General features: G+C 42.7%; 2 protein-coding genes across 2 annotated transcripts in view; one reads left to right on the plus strand and one right to left on the minus strand.

The window, feature by feature from the left end:
• Positions 1-20,036, minus strand: part of cubn (cubilin (intrinsic factor-cobalamin receptor)) — an 86,274-nt gene that overhangs the window by 55,790 nt on the left and 10,448 nt on the right. The window contains exons 12-24 of the mRNA XM_082545856.1: positions 19,254-19,446; positions 18,725-18,843; positions 18,284-18,518; positions 17,242-17,423; positions 16,774-16,936; positions 14,538-14,728; positions 9,805-9,961; positions 9,308-9,483; positions 7,918-8,083; positions 7,024-7,249; positions 5,280-5,410; positions 3,580-3,769; positions 3,311-3,471 (exon numbers count right to left, since the gene is read on the minus strand). Coding sequence (XP_082401982.1) covers positions 3,311-3,471; positions 3,580-3,769; positions 5,280-5,410; positions 7,024-7,249; positions 7,918-8,083; positions 9,308-9,483; positions 9,805-9,961; positions 14,538-14,728; positions 16,774-16,936; positions 17,242-17,423; positions 18,284-18,518; positions 18,725-18,843; positions 19,254-19,446 — 2,290 coding nt within the window. The remainder of the gene's footprint in view (positions 1-3,310; positions 3,472-3,579; positions 3,770-5,279; positions 5,411-7,023; positions 7,250-7,917; positions 8,084-9,307; positions 9,484-9,804; positions 9,962-14,537; positions 14,729-16,773; positions 16,937-17,241; positions 17,424-18,283; positions 18,519-18,724; positions 18,844-19,253; positions 19,447-20,036) is intronic.
• Positions 1-20,036, plus strand: part of LOC309713922 (uncharacterized protein) — a 253,893-nt gene that overhangs the window by 46,212 nt on the left and 187,645 nt on the right. The gene's annotated exons all lie outside the window — the stretch shown is intronic.

The raw sequence follows: 20,036 nt of genomic DNA on the forward strand, positions 1-20,036 counted from the left end.
GCAAATTCAAACGCGATTTCAATATGTCACATATTGACAGCGGCTCATCGATGCCAATGACATAATTACCCAGCTACATTTCCGAAAGAATGCAAAAGCATTGACATATATTTTTGCTTCCTACAATAGCCCGACGGGCAGGGCAGAGATAGATTTTGGTAGCCCGACTGGAAAAATCGCTAGCCCCGGGACGTCGGGCTAGTGATTTTGCAAGCCCTGTATCTGATTGAGGAATCACTCATCTTTGGAAAAGAGAGTTTATTACAGAGAAATGGCTCTTTCCAAAATAAAAGCTATACTACACGCTTCTTCTGGGCTGTATTCTCAGCAGCATATTGTAGCGGGTCAGGGCTGTTCGGCACCTGGACATTTGCAGGACTTTGTGTGGGGACGACTGACCCCTTAGGTGGGGGCTATGTAGCGGGTCAGGGCTGTTCGGGGTTCTGTTTGTACAGTTATGTTTTGTTTATGTTGCCATAGTGACGGGTGACGCCCTCTCGCTGCAACGGTGTGTCCTTCCGGGGTCAGAGGGCGCCCTGTGTGTTGTTGTTGTTGTTGCTGTGCGGTTGCCGCGCTGAGCAGTTAGCTAGCGGCAGTGTTCTTCTGCAGATGTCAATAAACGGCTGTGCTCCCTGGCTAGCTCACGGGAAGCAAGACCAAACGACACCTACGTCTCCACCTTGTCTGAGCTCGCCACAATATTAAACATATCAGGTCCCCATAAGGAGAATCATGTGCCAACGGCTGTCTAAATGACTCGGGTAAAGTTTGTAGCATGCATGCTTGTTGTTTTTGTCTGCTTCCACTTGTCTTTGCACTAGGATGATGTCGGCGTAAATGTTCAGTCATATTCGTTGTGTTCCCACTAGTGCTGTCAGCGTTAATCTCGTTGAAATGACGTTAACGCCACAACACGGCAAATCTCCGTTAACGAGCTACCCCTGATCGCCCCGTGCGTGGGGCTAGACGGCCAACACGTTAACGAGCTAACTGCACTAAAACACTAGTTCCCACCCATGTAATTGAGCATTGCGTGGCACATCCAACATACTGTTTTACTTTAGTCCATGACGCGCTTACCTTCAGGGTCATACGTCACATGAAGACCAAAATAATTCCAAACGCCAGATCAGGGGTCCGTTCTTCGTACCTCGCTAAGTAAGTTAGCTGGATTTGATTGTTGACGATTTCGCGTGATCTTGGATCGTTCGGTTCTCCGAAGCTCATCCGGGACTTGCTGTCATAGCAACAGATCCGTAAGCGTAAACCTGCTTAAGAGCAGGCTTACTTTATGTAAACAGGATTAGATCGCGGGAACTCAGGTATGTCCGCTTCATTTATACGAAAGCAACAGCGATATTTTTCCACTGTTTTTCCATAAATAAATATTATCAATGTAACTAAAGATAATGCAGTACTTGATTCTGTTATTGATTCCATACAGATACATACAGGTCATTTCCTAAAAAAGGGGAAATGTACTATTAATCATTCTATTTCATGTATTTGATTATTTCAGATGTAATTCATATTTCAGAGTAGTAATAGTAAATTACTTCATGTAATCAAGATGAGAGACCACGGCTATAAAAGCGAAGGTGGATTTGGGAAGTCTGTCGCAGCCATGTCCTGTCCGTATACGCGAGCCACCCATTGCGGAAGGTGCAAGATTTCAGAATTCAGCGTATATTGCGGGATAGACAGGATCCTTTAGCTCAGCGCGACAGTGTGCTCATAGAGAGATGTCGATTTTCCCGTGAGGGTATTATTCACTTAACCAACTTGTTGACGAGGGGGTGCAGGACCACCACCTGTCTTTTTTTTCTCTGCCCTTTTCTTGGTTGCTGTTATGAACAAACAAACAGATTATTTCAGGGTCTCTTTTCAAGAGACTAAAAGCAATATAAGTGATAAATATTACCATTCTGTAGAATATTCTTATATTTCACTTTTACTTGTTCCCATGTTCTAGTGGGTCCTGTTGTGGCTCTAATGTGAAAGAGGATATGATGTAATATAATATAATAAATTTACCCTACCGCCTACTGGTGTTGGCCAGAGGGGCCGATGGCACGATATGGCAGCCTGGCTTCTGTCAGTCTGCCCCAGGGCAGCTGTGGCTACAACCGTAGCTGCTTCCACCAGTGTGTGAATGTGAGAGTGAATGAATAGTGGCATTGTAAAGCGCTTTGGGTGCCTTGAAAAGCGCTATATAAATCCAATCCATTATTATTATTATTATTAAATTACTTACGAGTTTGATTTGTCAGCAACTTTCTGCCAGCCCTCTCTCCTTGCTTTTGCAGCCTTTGCAGTGTTCCCTTGCGTTTTAATTAAACTCTGAAACTCCTGAAATCCCTCAATCAAGAGTTCTTGCTCTGCTGCCGAAAAATACTGAGCACGCTCCTTCGACATTTTTGCCGACCAATCAAAGGGTTGCCGATCAATGTTTCTACTATCGATGCGTCGCCCCTGTTAAGCCACCCAGTGATCTCACATTACTTCATCCAGCTATACTAATCGTCAACAACAGGTGTGTTCGGAGAACCGGAATAGCGAGCTCAAAGTTGGCGCGATGATTTGATCTTGGATGTGTCATTTGATCTTGGATGTAGTAAGCGAGGTACGAAAAAACGGACCCCTGAATGAGGGTGGGGGAGGTTCAATTTGCCATGTTGCAAGGAGAGCTTAACTTCTGTCTCGCTAGCTTGCCCTGCGCTCTTCCTTCTGACGATGCTGTCTGTGTGGAGCGCTCAGTGGATCTGCGCTCGACAGTGCAGCCTAGGCGGAGTAGTCGAACGCAGATTCACTGAGCGCTCCACACAGACAGCATCGTCAGAAGGAAAGTTGATAAAATAAATTACAAATTTTGTATTGTTCGATACATATGTGTACCGAACCGAAAGCACTGTATCGAACGGTTCAATATCGATACGAGTATTGTTGCACTCCTAATAATAGGACCAGTAATACCCGCAATTCTAGAAATGCTCTCACCCAGTAGTTGTAATTATAATTTTTAAATTCACTTAGAAACTTGGCCTTGGCCATTTCTCTACTTCCAGATGGCTGCTAACCTTTGACACGTGTCACTGAAATAATAGGTAACTTACAGATGTTTGTCGCAAAAGTGCAGATGTCCTGGCAAAATGCATGAATTTGGTGGTATTATCATTTTAATTCTATTAGTATTATAGTATATTATGAAAAAATAATTATAGCCCATAATGTCAAAGACTTACTTAAAATTAAACTTGATAAAGAAAAGCTGAAATAGTAAAAACTGGTATCACATATAATTGAACCTCACCAGTTTGTGTTCCGTCCCAGTGAGCCATGAAACCGGGACGAGTGACTGAGGTGTCAGATTTGAATCGAACCCACAAACGGTTGCTGTGTGACATCAGAACTGGAGGCCGCTGATTGGCACAGAACTTACCAATCAAGGGAGATGTCTCAAAGCCCCCGTCCCTAGTTGAGACAGTGGAAGTTCAACATGTCAGTGGTCTGAGTAAAAAGTATTACGGATAAAACTGTACAGCAGTTTTCTTCCAAGTAGGCAGAAATTTTTTTCCTCACCTGATCTCCACAAAATCAAAGCTGCAAGAAGGGTGGAGCCCCTCCAACTCAAAATCAGTGAAGTTCAGCATAATCTGCATATTAACATCCACAATTATCTTGAAGATGCAGTCTCTACTGTTGGGGTAATATTGTGGGTAGTTGGGTGAACTGAAAGACCCAGTAGGGGTGGTGAAAGTCTGGCCACAGTCTGTTGAGACAGAAAAGGGGGGAATAATATTTTTTAAAAATTACAATCCAAATATAATATTATTTTTTGCATGAGAAAAAGCAGCGAAGCATGGAAAAATCCCTAAAATGTCGTTTTCTTGATTAAATTCTAAAACTGATATAGTTAATTACATGTTTTCTCTATAACGATGTTTGTGCAGGCAGACTGCATGACTGGGTGTCTGATTTTATACACTGTGACTGAAAACACCATGTCCATATACAGATGAGAAAAAAGTTATTAGTCCCCCGATGAAATTTATGTCAAGTTTTTGAAGTTCTTGTCAAATTTTTCCCTGTTCTTCTTTAATGCAGCACATCATTTTCATAAATTCTTTCTGTCTGCACACAATAACAGAATTATTTTAGAAAATAAATTACCAGGGTCCAGATTCAAAGTCCACTGAAAAACTGACTTTTATTGAGCCATAGCATAAAGCACTTCTGGGCAATGATGTGGTACAACTCTTTAATGCTTAAAGCTTGTAAAATCACGAGGAGGGGCTGAACTGTCACTTCAAAACATATTTTGCCAAAAAACACAAGAAATCAGTTTAGACTTTACACTTACAGAAGTTATTTCACAAACCCTCACAAAGCAGGAAGTAGATGTACAAAGTTATCACAGCATTTCAAGTGTCAAGAACTGGAGGGGGAAGTATCATCTGTAAACTAAAGAACAAGCTTGGCAGAGATAGACAGCAATCAATTTCAAAGACTCCAGAACACCAATGAATGGTTTGGCCAAGTCAGGAATTGTAGTCTCAAATAAAGAAATGAGTAGAACTCTTCACAGGAATGGACTGCAGGGTTGCAGATGAAGAAAAAGTCCAGTTTTAGAGACACCTTGAAGCCAGACTGAAGTATGCTCAGGAAACCTGGAGAAAGATGCTAGAAGTGTGTTCTTAGATTAGATGACAAACAACTAGCTCTTTGAAGGAAGAAGGGAAAGGCGTGCTTCCCAAAGACCCCCCGTCCCACAGTAAAACACAATGATAGGAGTATTATCAGTGTATCTAGGAATCTCTTCAAGGTGGAAGGAATCGAGAAGAAACAAGGATATGTCCAAACTGAGCCTGCATCATCACTTTATCTTGATACATGACAATGGTCCAGAACATACATTGGTATTCATAACGTACCACCTCCAGAAGACCAAAGTGAATAAAAAAAACAAACATCTGTGGGATGAACTGAAGACCCAGGTCAATGGCAGAAGCCTATAAAACTGGAGGCCTTGTGAAAAAAACAAAAATGGACTGGGATTGCTCAAGAGATGTGTGTCAAAAGACTTTAGGCACTTATCCAACAAAAAAGGGTACAATTTGCATTAGGAAGCTAATAATTTTGAACCTGGTAGTTTTTGATTGTGGGGAAAAAAAATTTTTTCATTTGTTTGCAAAACTTTTAATATGTCAATAAAAACTAGGATGTCTGGAAAAGCTGTGTTAAAAATTCTATGCTCTGTTTTGGGAAAGATAACCATGTACCTGTGGTGGCATTGATGGAGATATAGCTAGCAGAGAATCCTTCTGTGTTTAAACTTGAGTCAGACACAAATAGCAGGGTCAGCTGGTTGTCAGTACTCGTGATGGATGGAGGCACTGAGCGACCACAGTACCTGCACATACAAAATGCAACATGTAGACAAATTTATACTTGTACCTTGTACCAGCATGTACAAAACAATCCAAACCTTTACAAACCTAATTGCTTTGTAACTTAAATGTAGTTTGCATCATTCTACAAATCAGAATGAGCAGGATAAAAAAAAGTATTTTAAAGTAACAAGCCTCTTTTAAAGCTGTAAAGTAAAAATACCAAAACAAAACAGCATTGTTATAGTAGCTGGATAATCAACACATCCATAACAATGCATGGAGTGACAAATCATACAAAGCATCCTTTGAAATTAAAGTTCATAACAAATTATTATTCTTCTTCTGGAAGAAGACATCCTCATTTTGATTTTTGTGGCATTGTGTTACTGAAAACATGAGGCCTTTACTGAAAAAGAAAGAAATATATATTCATCAAAAATCTTGTTTTACTTTCCTTTTATACAAAGATTTCCTTGAATTCTCCTCCCTCTCTTCTACAAAGGGTAATTTGTTGAGAACAAAATGATTTAAGGGTCGAATTGTCACAGTCCTGGGTTGGTGACCCAGCGGTTTACCTTTTTCTGTGTTTTTGTCATTTTGTATTATTATTTGTGTTTTGGTCCTCTGTGTTAGTCTAGAGTTATTCTACTGGTGGTTCGATTTAGATTTGTTTATTGGATTTCCCCCATGTCTTTGCCCTCTGTGTCTCCCTCTCTGTGTTTGTGCTTATGCGTGTACGTGTGCCTCGTTTCACTCCGTCATGTTTATCTGTTTCCCCAGCCCATCACGTCTGCCCTCTTTCTCTCTCTCCCTCATGTTCCCTCGCTCCCTCTAGTCTGCCACTCCTCCACTCCCACTTCCTGTTTTAATGTGAAAGTCATGTGCCCGTGTTCGGTGTGTCTAGTTAATTTGTGTCAGCTATGTTTCCCTGTGTGTCTCTCTGTGTGTTCAGTTTATCATTTAACAGTATAGTTTTGTATCGTTTTGCTATTCAGCAATAAAGCTGTTCCTTTGAGTTTGAGTCCGCGATTGGGTCCTTTCCTGCCTGACATGCATTTAGAATAACACTAAAGCACAAAAGGTTGAGATTGTTTTGGGAAGTAATTTTCCCACTGACACAAGCCTCTCAGTATTTTATATACATTTTTTTTCTTCATTATACTCAGTCAACCCATACTGGTGAGACTGTCCCACCATGCAACTTTCCCAGACCTTTGTTGCTAAAATGATTTTTCCCCCAAAAAAACTTTTTATTCACATTTTACATAGCATCCCAACTTATGGTACCCCTTTTTGTGACTTTTTATTTGTCTCTATGTAAAACAAAGAATGAATCAGGCTTACTTCTTTAAATTAACTGTGAAGCTAACAATTTAGCTTAGTTGGGATGACTTCCAAGACCAATACCAACTTTTGCGAGTTCTCAAGTTAGTTGAATATGCTTGACAAGATGACCTTTTAACATTTTTAATAATTTTATTCCTCTTCTGTATAAATATGCAACTGTGTGAATCATACAATCATCATAATTATCATTATAAAATCAACATGCACACTTGTGTACAAATGTTGATGCAAAGTGGTTGTTGAGTGCATATATGTGCAGTTGTGTGTGCATGGTGTCCATGTGTACCTTCCAATCTTGTTTCCGGTTTGCACTGTGCCGTTGTCGTAGACCTCCAGATAATCAAAGTTACAATTAGCATGGTACTCTAAGTTGAATGACTCAAATGTCAGCCGAATCAGGTTGCCTGGGCTAACATTGATGTACCAGGTGCAATTGGCACCATGGGGGTAGCTGCTGGGATGACCAGGGCTTGTAATGGTGCCAGAAGGACTGGTCAAGGTGTCACCACAGCCTGGAATATGAAAAAAAAAACAAATTAGAGATCAACAGACTTTTGAGCTTGAGCTTTCAAAGCTTAAAGACAGGTCTGAAACAATTGGAACTTAATGTCATGTAAAAATAAAAAATAAAAGCAGGTTTAAAAAGAGCAGGTGTGCTGCTGTGCCTTCTTTAAAGGTTTAAAGGTTTCTGCTAGCTGTTACTAAATATCAGACTGTATTTACATACATATGCTGGACAAGTCAGTTTATCAGTTATCTTAAATTGGTTAACAGCAGTTTCAAATACACACTCGGTTATAATAAATTCATGAGCTTACATTACAATTAATAAAATCTTATCTTATTTACAGTGAATGAACTTGATTACAAAATTTCCACATTTCTGTCAGTATCTGTGTTTACTCACAGTCAATTCTTGTGGGGTTTTTGAGGGGGGGGGTTTTCAAAAAGGAAAGAAATATCATCCAGACAAACAATATACATTTTTTAAGCAAAAAAACAAACAATACATTTTAAGAAAGATCAATTTAAAAACTGAGAAAAAACTAATCCTACAAAAGCCAAGAGATGAAAACCTGCTTAGCAAATTGCCATCATATCTGGTGATCTGCAAAATATTTGTCACTTATATTTGTCACTTATAAGAGTACTCAATGAGAAACATTGATACTTCTCTCACCCTCTATGGCAGAGTCATAGGCTGCTTCAAAGCCGTGGTTGCTGACAGAAGAGTCAGTGGTGAATTTGATGTACATAGATCGCTGAGTAGACTGAAGCCTGGGGGGAATCTCAGCACCACAAAATGTCCCCAGCAGAGGAGAGCTTGACGTGGCTCCATCCCTGACCTAGAAACAGGACAAAGCATGTGCTCATATAACTGATCCACTGCCACGAGTTCAAGTATGAATAACGCACAAGCACTGTTACATTTATAGGTGAAATATAAAAGCATTACTGCATCAGTGCCACCAGAGAGAACTACTCACATATATCCAAAAAAACAAAACAAAACAAAAACCCACCCACAAAACATAAAATTATTCAAAGCAATTTATGGTACTGAGCTTTACACATGTGATAGCTGTAACCAGATGTGAATTTTTAACATTTAAGTTAAATACAGCTGTTTTGGAACTTAAAACTTGAGAAAGGAAATTAAGGTAAGATGGTGTAATGGAGTAGGCAGTCTCAGCAGACCACAAAGTATTGATGTATGGAGTTAGATGTGGTCACTCACTAATCCTTAACCCATATCTGAAATCATTTAAACAAAAAAAAAACCCACCTACACCTGGAGAATGGAGAACGACACCCCACATGGGCCCCCAGAGGAATGGCCCACTCCCAGCTTAGGTCTTCACCCTTCCACTAACTTCCCCAATGTGCTGCCCCTCCACCCGCTTAAACATGTCCCTCACACTAAACCAAGTGAGGTGTGAATTCAGGAGGCAACAGGTCCTGATGTATTGTAAGAACCTGAGGGACAAGCTCCAGTACACAGGTGGACCGTCATCTCACCATGACACAAGAACTGATGTGAAAATCGTCATGCAACACCCACAACAAAAGTGACGCGGTGAGCATAGAAACAGCCTAAGAGGTCATCCCTATTAAGCCTAGATTATATTCCATTCCAGGTATTTAACAGTTAATCATTAATCACATTAATCACACCTTCAAATCCATAAATCAGAATTTGAAGCAGGATTTCCTCATAATTATTGCAATTATTGAAATGTTCATCTGTTCATATTTTTGTTTTGTGAATGAATGAAAATGTTTCTTGTGGTTTCCTCTGGATATGTTTTATTTGATGTAAAATAATATCAGTAATGTTACTCATCTATCACTTTTTATTGTCTGCAACATTTTCATTTCCTTAATGTTTTTATCACAGTGAAATAATATAAATAACCATAATAATAAAAAAGAAGAAGAACAATAGGAAGATAAAGAAGAAGAGGACAAATAATGAGGCTATTATTCTATTTTATTTGAGATTGTTGTGTGTCGTACTCAGAGTACTGTTAAAATATCTAACTGTGAGAACTAATATAAAATTAATTTACCTCAACATAATCATATCGACAGGAGCCTCCCTCAACGTCAAATGACAGGAAGTCAAGGGTGACCACATAACCCTCTGGCTGGTTAATCACCCATTCACAGACCTTATTATGGGGATATGCATTGGGGTGGTAGGGAGAGTGAAACTGCCCACTCCCAGATAAAGTACCTCCACAAGCTGGAGAGAGGGAGAGGTAATGTTTAGTCAGTGGCAAGTGGAGTTAACGTTGGAACGTAAATATACATAATTACACACACAAATATTTGATTGAGCAAGTCTGCATAAAATCTATGCTTTAAAAAAAACTTCAAAAAAATGATTTTCATGTCACTGTAAAATATTTTCTGTTAACTAATGGGACAACAAGGAAAGTAAATTAGTATTATCCCTGCAGCTTTAATTCTAACTGCCAACTAAGAGAAATGTAAGTGAATATTCTTAAACAAAAATAGCATAAAATGTCATCAAATATAAAACATATCACACTACAAATCTCACCAACAGTATAGACAGCCCTAAATCCAGCTCGACTGACTGAGCTGTCAGACTTGAAGCGAATCCACAGGACGTTTGAGGATGAGAGAACAGGAGCTGGCGGGGTGTTTCCACAGTACTTCCCTATTAGAGGATCAGTCTCTGTTCTCCCATCACGGACCTGAAAAAAAAGGAGGTGGAACAAGAGGACAGAAGCTGGAATGTTAATCTGATAACAACTCTCTGTCGAGCAATGGTGTTGTGAGAGAGTATTTACCCCACCCTGATGTCTTATCTGTTGTGTATTTTTCACATTTACATGTTTCAGCAAGAAGTGCAGTCAAGCTTTTGCAGTAACTGGCAATTGCACAGTGCAAACTGCTGAATCCAGCTTCCACTTTGGATTCAGGAGACAGACACTATCTCTACTTTTAAGATTAGGCTTCAAACTTTCCTTTTTGCTAAAGCATGTAGTTAGGGCTGGACCAGGTGACCCTGAATCCCCCCTTGGTTATGATGCAATAGGTGAAGACTGCCGGGGGCTTCCCATGACACACATCACTCACTATGTGTTAATAGACCTCTCTGCAGTGAATCATAGTTGTTATTAATCTCTGTCTCTCTTGCACAGCATGTCTCTTATCCTGCCTTCTTTCTTTCACCCCAACCGTTAGCGGGAGATGGCCCCGCCCCTCCCTGAGCCTGGTTCTGCCAGAGGTTTCTTCCTGTTAAAAGGGAGTTTTTCCTGTTTTTTGTTTTTTTGTTTTTTTTTTATCTTCATACAGGTGATCAAGGTGTTTTGTTTGTTTTTCTTTTTTTTCCTCCCCCTTTTCTCACCATCTCTTCTCCCCTCTATTTTTCTTTCTCTCCCTCTCTTTCTTTCATTCTTTCTACCTGTCCTATCCCCCAATAATGTCTGTCCCGTCTGTAACAACCAAAAATCAAATCAAATAAATACAATATAATTATAATTAAGGTCAATCAAATGGACCAATATGGCAAGGCCATGATGATTCACTTGGTAAAGTAAATCCGCTTGGCATCTTTCTTGGCCTTCAGACAACAATTCTGATGGTTAAAGATCCAAACAGGACAGGCAACACAAAAAAGGGGAGTTTTTCCTTCCCACTGTCGCCAAAGTGCTTTCTCATAGGGGGTCCTCTGATTGTTGGGTTTTTCTCTGTATGTATTATTGAAGGGTGTACCTTACAATATAAAGCGCCTTGAGGCGACTGTTGTTGTGATTTGGTGCTGTATAAATAAAACTGAATTGAACTGAATTTAAATAAATAATTTGAAGTTCATATGGACCAGTACAGAGACCATGTATGTGCAGATTTACTTGTAAATAAAAGTCGGATTATTAGTAAGCTCCCAGGCTAATCGTGGCTATCAATCCATCCATCCATCCATCCATCCATCTTCATCCGCTTTGTCCGTGGCCGGGTCGCGGGGGCAGCAGCCTAAGCAAAGAGGCCCAGACCTCCCTCTCCCCAGCCACCTCCTCCAGCTTATCCGGGGGAATACCAAGGCGTTCCCAGGCCAGCCGAGAGATATAATCTCTCCAGCGTGTCCTGGGTCTGCCCCGGGGCCTCCTCCCGGTGGGACATGCCTGGAACACCTCACCCAGGAGGCGCCCAGGGGGCATCCTTGTCAGATGCCCGAACCACCTCAGCTGGCTCCTTTCGATGTGGAGCAGCAGCTGCTCTACTCTGAGCCCCTCCTGGATGGCCGAACTTCTCACCCTATCTCTAAGGGAGAGGCCAGCCACCCTTCGGAGGAAGCTCATTTCTGCCGCTTGTATCCACGATCTCGTTCTTTCGGTCACTACCCACAGCTCGTGGCCATAGGTGAGGGTAGGGACGTAGATCGACCGGTAAATTGAGAGCTTCGCTTTTACACTCAGCTCCCTCTTCACCACGACGGACCGGTGCAGCGTCCGCATTACTGCAGCTGCAGCCCCAATCCGTCTGTCGATCTCCGGCTCCCTTCTCCCATCACTCGCGAACAAGAACCCGAGATACTTGAACTCCTACACTTGTGGCAGGAACTCATCCCCGACCCGGAGTGGGCACTCCACCCTTTTCCGGCTGAGAACCATGGCCTCAGATTTGGAGGTGCTGATCCTCATTCCTGCTGCTTCACACTCGGCTGCGAACCATTCCAGTGCGAGCTGGAGGCCTTCACCCGATGAAGCCAACAGAACCACATCATCTGCAAAAATCAGAGATGAGATTCTGAGGCCACCAAAGCGAAAGCCCTCCGCCACTTGGCTGCGCCTAGAAATCCTGTCCATAAAAATTATGAACAGAACCGGAGACAAAGGGCAGCCCTGGCGAAGCCCATCACCCACCGGGAACGAGTCCGACTTATTGCCGGCAATGCGAACCAAGCTCTTGCAACGGTTGTATAGGGATCGAATGGCCCGTAGCAATGGGCCAGACACCCCATATTCCCGCAACACCTCCCACAGGACACCCCGAGGGACACGGTCGAATGCCTTCTCCAAGTCCACAAAACACATGTAGACTGGTTGGGCAAACTCCCATGCACCCTCAAGTATCCTGGAGAGGATAAAGAGCTGGTCCAGTGTTCCGCGACCAGGACGAAAACCGCATTGTTCCTCCTGTATCCGAGGTTCGACTAACGGACGAACTCTCCTTTCCATCACCCTGGCATAGACTTTCCCAGGGAGGCTGAGGAGTGTGATCCCCCTGTAGTTGGAACACACCCTCCGGTCCCCTTTCTTAAAGATGGGGACCACCACCCCGGTCTGCCAGTCCACAGGTACTGCCCCTGATCTCCACGCAACATTGCAGAGGCGTGTCAACCAGGACAGCCCTACAATGTCCAGAGCCTTCAGGAACTCGGGGCGGACCTCATCAACACCAGGGGCTCTGCCACCAAGGAGTTGTTTAACTGCCTCAGTGACCTCGCCCCCGGAAATTGGCGGGTCATTCCCCTCATCCCCAGACTCTGCTTCCTCCTCGGAAGACGTGTCAGTGGGATTAAGGAGGTCCTCGAAGTATTCCTTCCACCGCCTGACAATTTTCTCAGTCGACGTCAGCAGCGCTCCGCCAGCACTATACACAGTGCAGGTAGAGCACCGCTTTCCCCTCCTGAGACGTCTGACGGTTTGCCAGAATCTCTTCGAGGCAGTCCGAAAGTCTTTTTCCATGGCCTCTCCGAACTCCTCCCACACCCGAGTTTTTGCTTCAGCCACTGCCCGAGCTGCATTCCGCTTGGCCTGTCGATACCTGTCGGCTGCCTCCGGAGTCCCACAGGCTAACCAAGCCCGATAGGACTCCTTCTTCAGCCTGGTGGCTCCCTTCACCTCTGGTGTCCACCATTTGGTTCGGGGATTACCACCACGGCAGGCACCCACCACCTTGCGGCCGCAGCTCAATGCAGCAGCTTCGGCAATGGAGACTCTGAACATGGTCCATTCGGACTCAATGTCCCCAGTCTCCCTCGGAATGCTGTCGAAGCTCTGCCGGAGGTGTGCGTTGAAGCTCTCGCGGACTGGGGCCTCTGCTAGACGTTCCCAGCACACCCTCACTACGCGTTTAGGTGCACCAGGTCTGTCCAGCGTCCTCCCCCGCCACCTGATCCAACTCACCACCAGGTGGTGATCAGTTGACAGCTCAGCCCCTCTCTTTACCCGAGTGTCCAGAACATATGGTCGCAGGTCTGCTGATACGATTACAAAATCGATCATCGACCTACGGCCTAGAGCGTCCTGGTGCCACGTGCACTTATGGACACTCTTATGTTCGAACAGGGTGTTCGTTATGGCCAAACTGTGGTTAGCACAGAAGTCCAATAACAGAGCACCGCTCGGGTTCAGATCAGGGAGGCCGTTCCTCCCAATCACGCCCCTCCAGGTCTCGCTGTCGTTACCCACGTGAGCATTGAAGTCTCCCAGCAGGACAACAGAGTCTCCAGGTGGAGCACCCTCCAGCACCCCCCCCCAGGGACTCTAAGAAGGCTGGGTACTCTGAACTGCCACTCGGCGCATAAGCGCAGATGACAGTCAGGACCCGTTCCCCGACCCTAAGGCGCAGGGAACAAACCCTCTCGTCCACCGGGAAAAACCCCAACGTACCGGCAGCAAGCCGAGGGGATATTAGGATACCCACCCCAGCCCGCCGCCTCTCACCAGGGGCAACTCCAGACTGAGACAGAGTCCAGCCCCTCTCCAGGAGACTGGTTCCAGAGCCCAAGCCATGTGTAGAGGTGAGCCCGACTATATCTAGCCGGTACCTCTCAACCTCACGCACTAACTCAGGCTCCTTCCCCACCAGAGAGGTGACATTCCATGTCCCTATTGCCAGTCTTGGCAGCCGGGGGTCAGTCCGCCAGGGCCTCCGCTCCTGGCCGCCACCCGGCACACAATGCACCCGACCCCTATGGCGCCTCCTGCGGGTGGTGGGCCTGCGGGAGGATGGGCCCATGTCTCCTCTTCGGGCTGTGCCCGGCCGGACCCCATGGACTAAGGCCCGGCCACCAGACGCTCGCCCTCGGGCACCCTCCCCGGGCCTGGCTCCAGGGCGGGGCCCCGGTAACCCTATCCCGGGCAGGGTAAACTGTTCCCTCGGTGTCCTTTTCATAAGGGTCTTGGCTATCAATCATTTTCTCAAAATGGTGTCTAAAAAAATCACTGCATTTGTTAAGTATGGTGAGATTTCTTTCCACATATAAAATTCTGAAAAAAGGAGGGACAAAATATTTGTCTGGGAGACATAAATAGGTCTTACCTCCACGTAGTCAAAAGCACAGCCACTGTGACTCTCAAGATCCATGTGAGTGAAGTTGAGGGCCACCTGCCCACCTTCTGGCAACCTGATCAAATAGATACACTGGCGGTTGTGGTTATAGTTGTTGGGCCAGTTGGGGGAAATAATGACGCCCTCACTGTCAGTGAATGTTCCACCGCAACCAGGGTCGCCTAAGAAAAAACACGCACAAAGAGTTAGAAGCACAACACAATTCACAAAGCAGGATATTGACACTGCTAGGAATAATCAAACCAAGCATCCAAGGATTGCATTGCACAGATAATACTGTTAATAAATATGACAATGATAACAATGACAACTGACAATTACAGCATTTATCCAAACTCTGTACAAATTGTAGGCACACAAAAATGCAAAAACATTGAATATTTTTTTTAGGATATACAAAACAAAGTGTTAGGAAAATCACCCTTATTGTTTTTTTCTCAAACAGGTCCAGATCACATAAAAGATGGCATCCTTAACTGTACGCAAGTGCAATATGAAACTAAGGGGGCCAAAAAACCCATGGGAGTAATGCGTCTCAAATCCCCTAAAAAGTACAACTGTAAGGATGTTTCTCAGTCCAGAACTGTTCCCTCTACACTAAAATATTTCATTTCATTTTAAGTTCCATTATTTTTCCACTTTTAGCTACAACTTAGCTTAACATGAAACAAATAATTTTGACCAAATATAATAAAAAAAAATGGATCAGAACTACAGCATGAAGGACACGAGATGGCAGCAGGAGAGCATACATCACAACTTCACCAACTTCCAAGGTGCATGGAGAGGATGAAAGAATTCACAATGCAGGAACTCCAGCAACACTTAAGGAAAGATGAACAACTTTAGTAATTGATCAACGCGTTTCGGCTTGTGGCTTCATGACCCTGATGAAGGCCACAAGCTGTAGCATCATGGGCAGTGTAGTCCGTGTTGCACGTTATGGGTCTGTGAGCGCGAGGAGGGAGAGAGAAAAAGGGGAGTGGAAAGGTAGGAGTTGTCATCGAGGAAAAACGGGAGCTGGAAGCATGTAAATATAATAATAACCACTTCAGCCAAGCTATTAAGACTCGACTGTACACCGTGTTCGTGTTTTCCTCCGAAAACAATAAGCTCCGTTGGAGCAGCCTTTCAACGCCTCTCTCTGTCTCTCGCAAGCAAAGTTGACCCAGACAACAAAGTAAAGCTATTTTTCGGCTACGAGCCGACAGGGACCCCGCCGTATTAGTCAGAGGTCCCTTTACTACAGTTCGGAGTCGCGGACCTTCAGTAATAGTAATAAATCACACAGCAATAGTACATTCACGTTGTTGTAAACAGCGTGATAATATATTAAGTAATCCAAAGTATTCAGAATACGTTACTGTCATTGAGTAACGTAACGGAATACGTTACAGAATACATTTTGGGGCATGTATTCTGTATTCTGTAATGGAATACATTTTAAAAGTAACCTTCCCAACACTGCATATTTACAGTTTCTTCAAGATCTTAGGGACAAACATCAGGCTACAATTTACTGTTTCTCTGTTTACATAAGCTAAATGAAAAGCATTTAATACAAACAACTATATATCTGTCTTACAGTCACGGTCAAAATTACCGGCACCCCTGGAATTTTTCCAGAAAATGTACCATTTCTCCCAGAGAATTGTTAAAATTACAAATGCTTTGGTATACACGTGATTATTTCCTTTATGTGTAGTGGATCAACACAAAAAAAAGAAGAAAAAGCCAAAGTTGACAAATCAACATTCGATTGCATGCCCTTTGGAAAAGATAACTGCAATCAATCGCTTTCTATAACCATCAACGAGCTGGTTACGCCCCTCAGCTGGAATTTTCGACCACTCTTCTTTTGCAAACTGCTCAAGGTTTCTGAGATTTGAAGGGCGCCTTCTCCCAACAACAATTTTGAGATCTCTCCATTAGTGTTCAGTCATATTTAGATCCAGACTCATTACTGGCCACTTTAGAACTCCCCACCGCTTTGTCTTCTACCATTTCTGGGTGCTTTTAGAGGTGTATTTGGGGTCATTGTCCTGCTGGAAGACCCGTGACCTAACATTTGTAATTGTAACAATCTTGTAACAATATTGTAACAAAGAAATGGTGCATTTTCTGGAAAAATTCCAGTGGTGCCGATAATTTTGGCCATGACTGTATACACTTAACCAAGCAAAACTCAGTATGACTGGTTTCTTACTTGGTGATGTTGTGTATGTAATGTGGAAACCTCGGTCAGAGACAGAGAAGTCAGAGTGGAAGTGAATCCATGCTGCTGGGCCAGTGGTCTGTATGGGGGGTGGAGATGCAGTACTACAGTACTTTCCTAAAACTGGATCTTCAGATAGAAGGCCATCCCGAATCTAAAGCATTTGGTGACACAAAACAATAGAGGAAAAACTGTAAGGATGAAAAACATAGTAGTAGTTTCAGCCAATGCACTTACCTCCTAAAATAGCAAACTGTAGCAAACACGAGTAAGACGGAATAATTTCATTGTTTTCATTTCAGCAGTATGGCTGCATTTAACCCCGCTTTACAGAGTACATAGGTATGTGTCAGGTCTGAGTGAGATAAAGTGGTCAAAAAGAGGACTGTCCCCGCAAACATCGACACACAACACAAAAACATGCTTTCAAAGTGAAGTGGGTAATGTGCCATTTCTTACCTCTAGAAAGTCAAAGTTGCAGTTAGGATGATGTTCAAGACTTAGAGTCCCGAATGCAAAGGTAATGAGAAGGCCGGGGTCCACTGTTACTGTCCAGTAGCAGTCCCGACTAGGTGGGTAGTTTCCAGGATAACCAGGTGAATTAATGTTGCCATAGGGGGCAGTTAGTTCCTCTCCACACACTGAGATTAGAAATGGATTTAAATAAATCAAAATTATTCATACAACTGTTGTTTTCTATTAACTTAACAGGAAAACATTGTTCATTTGCACACAATGTGCATATGAGTCATAAAATGTAAGTATGATCAAATAAACAAAACACAAGCTCCCATGCCTAACTCAGTAATAGAAACCAAGATCTCTCAAAATTATAAATGAGACATTACTAACTGTAACGGACCAGATCTATTAACCCTCTGTGTCATATCAAACACCTCACTGGGTCTTAAAAAGTTACAGCCAGGATTTACTAAAAAGGCATAGCGTCAATTTTGCAACTGGAATTTCAGTTATAGAGCACAAAATATTATTAGGAGAAAATTTAAAGGAATCACATAAATATGATTTTCTACGGCCTGCAGCACACAAGTCACGACACTGAAAAAAGCTAATCTAATTTTGTGTGCGTTCATTTATTTGAAATGATAAGGACTGCAAGAAGAGGGGTGATGTAATGTAAATATGACACATACATACATTTTTCATCATATGGGCATTCAGTTACAATATGGATGTCATTTTAAAAGACAGCACAGAATGTAAATGCTATGCTTAGCCTTTTGGTTATCAACTACTAATTAAAAGTGTAACGAAAACACTCACAAACAACTTTGCTCATTTATGACCCACAAATTTGCACTGTTCTTAGCCATTACTGAAATGAGCTCGTTATCGTTACTTATTTATTTAAATATATAAATTCGTTTTTTCATTTGTTGGCACATTTAATTGCAATTGCAACCTCATGCCAATTTTTTTTCCAGCTTCAAGCTTCAAAATATTTCAAATTTCAAAACCAAAACACTTGAACTGTACTGACCTGGGTCCTGAGACTGCCAAGCAACTGTGAAGCCACCGGCACTGACAGAGTGGTCAGAGCGAAACCAAAAGTACAGAGAATTATGGGAGCTGAAGAGCTCTGCAGGGCTATTTTGGCCACAGTATTTTCCGATCATGTAAGCTGAAGCACTCTCCCCGTCGTGAATCTGAAGGAAGTCAAAGTTGCAGTTGGCACTGTTCTCCAGATCAAAGAATGGAAAGGTAATGCGCAGGATCTAGAAGAAAAGACAGAAATAAATGACTAATTAGTAAACATTAGTAAGGGCCAAAGATGTGTAAGCATTTAACACATTTCATTGCACCACCATATTTACTACCACCTCACAAACCCAAATCATGAAAATACGAAATAAAACAGAACAAAACAAACAAAAAAAGTTTTTTTGTCTAGAATTTCAATTTGAGAGGAACAGGAACACACCTTGTTTGCATCAGTGTGGATCACCCATGCACAGCTGACCTCGTGATCATATTCATCGTGACCTGGGGTGTTAGGATAACTGAAGGAACCAGCAGGGCCAGTCAGGTACCCTCCACATACTGCAACACACATTCACACTGGTTTTTAACCTTGATAACGTCCTTGGGAGAGAAGCTAGCTTGCATGCTGCTGAAGTTTGAAATCATCTTTACTGGTTTGCGATCATGTTTCTTAAGCTTTAACCACACACCATTTTAAAGGACAAGTCATGTTAACGTAGTTTGAAGCGTAAAGCTACGATTTATCTGTGTAATAATAAAAAACAAAATAATCCACTCTAGTTCTATTTCTGTAATATAAAGTGATTATTGAGTCACTCGGCCACAGGCAGATGATGAATAATTGTATTTCTGCACTTTGCAGCTTATTTTCTATGCTCCCGGCGTTTTCCTCTCCGTGTCACATTCACTCTCCTCTCCTCATCTGTTTTCAGTTTATCCACACCCTCTCAGCCCATCCTTCCCATTACCTTGCTGAGGAGTCTGACAGAACTCGCCAGTCCACTGGGTGGTGCAAGTACACGTGAAACCATTAATGCCATCGGTACACGTTCCTCCATTCTGACAGGGATTGCTTGAGCATTCATTGATATTCTGGTCACAGTTCACGCCTTCCCAGCCAGAGTTGCAGTTGCAGATGTAGCCAGGATTTGAGGTGATGTCCTGTGGTAGCACAGGTTTTATGTTTGCAAACGGATTTGTCTTTGTTTTCATATCAAGGATTTATTAGGCATTCAAAGATTCATTCAGTAAATATAAAAACACATTTCAAATAAATATGACACATCAAAAAAAATTTTAAAAAATCGCTCGTGGTACATTTTATTTCACTATAGAGCTAGAGGAGCCTGGTATCTGAAGGCTCTGGCTCACATTCTACTTTTAAAAACTCTAGGAACCAAAAATACAGTGCACCTGGAAAACATTCACACGTTTTGTCATGTCACAGCCTTATTCCAAAATCGATTCAATTTATTTATTGTTATATACTATTTATTATTTTTATATTTTTAAAACTGTTTTCCAGGCTAAACAAAGATTTTCTAAATAAGTGCAACACCTTCTCCTCTCCAGATTATGGGTTGTCTGTTTTAAGGTGCGTGTTTGTGAGTAATACTAGACAGTCGAGCATCTCTCACTTGTTGCCTCCTTTTTCAGAGGAGCCACAGTATCCAGAGAGGACGTAATGCTATTAAGAAAATAATCAACCTCTGTGCGATGAAAGTTTAGGCAGCTGCTCTGCACTGTGGTGG

This window comes from Aulonocara stuartgranti (assembly GCF_965226115.1).
Source record: "Aulonocara stuartgranti genome assembly, chromosome: 9".
In the NCBI taxonomy this organism is placed as follows: domain Eukaryota; kingdom Metazoa; phylum Chordata; class Actinopteri; order Cichliformes; family Cichlidae; genus Aulonocara; species Aulonocara stuartgranti.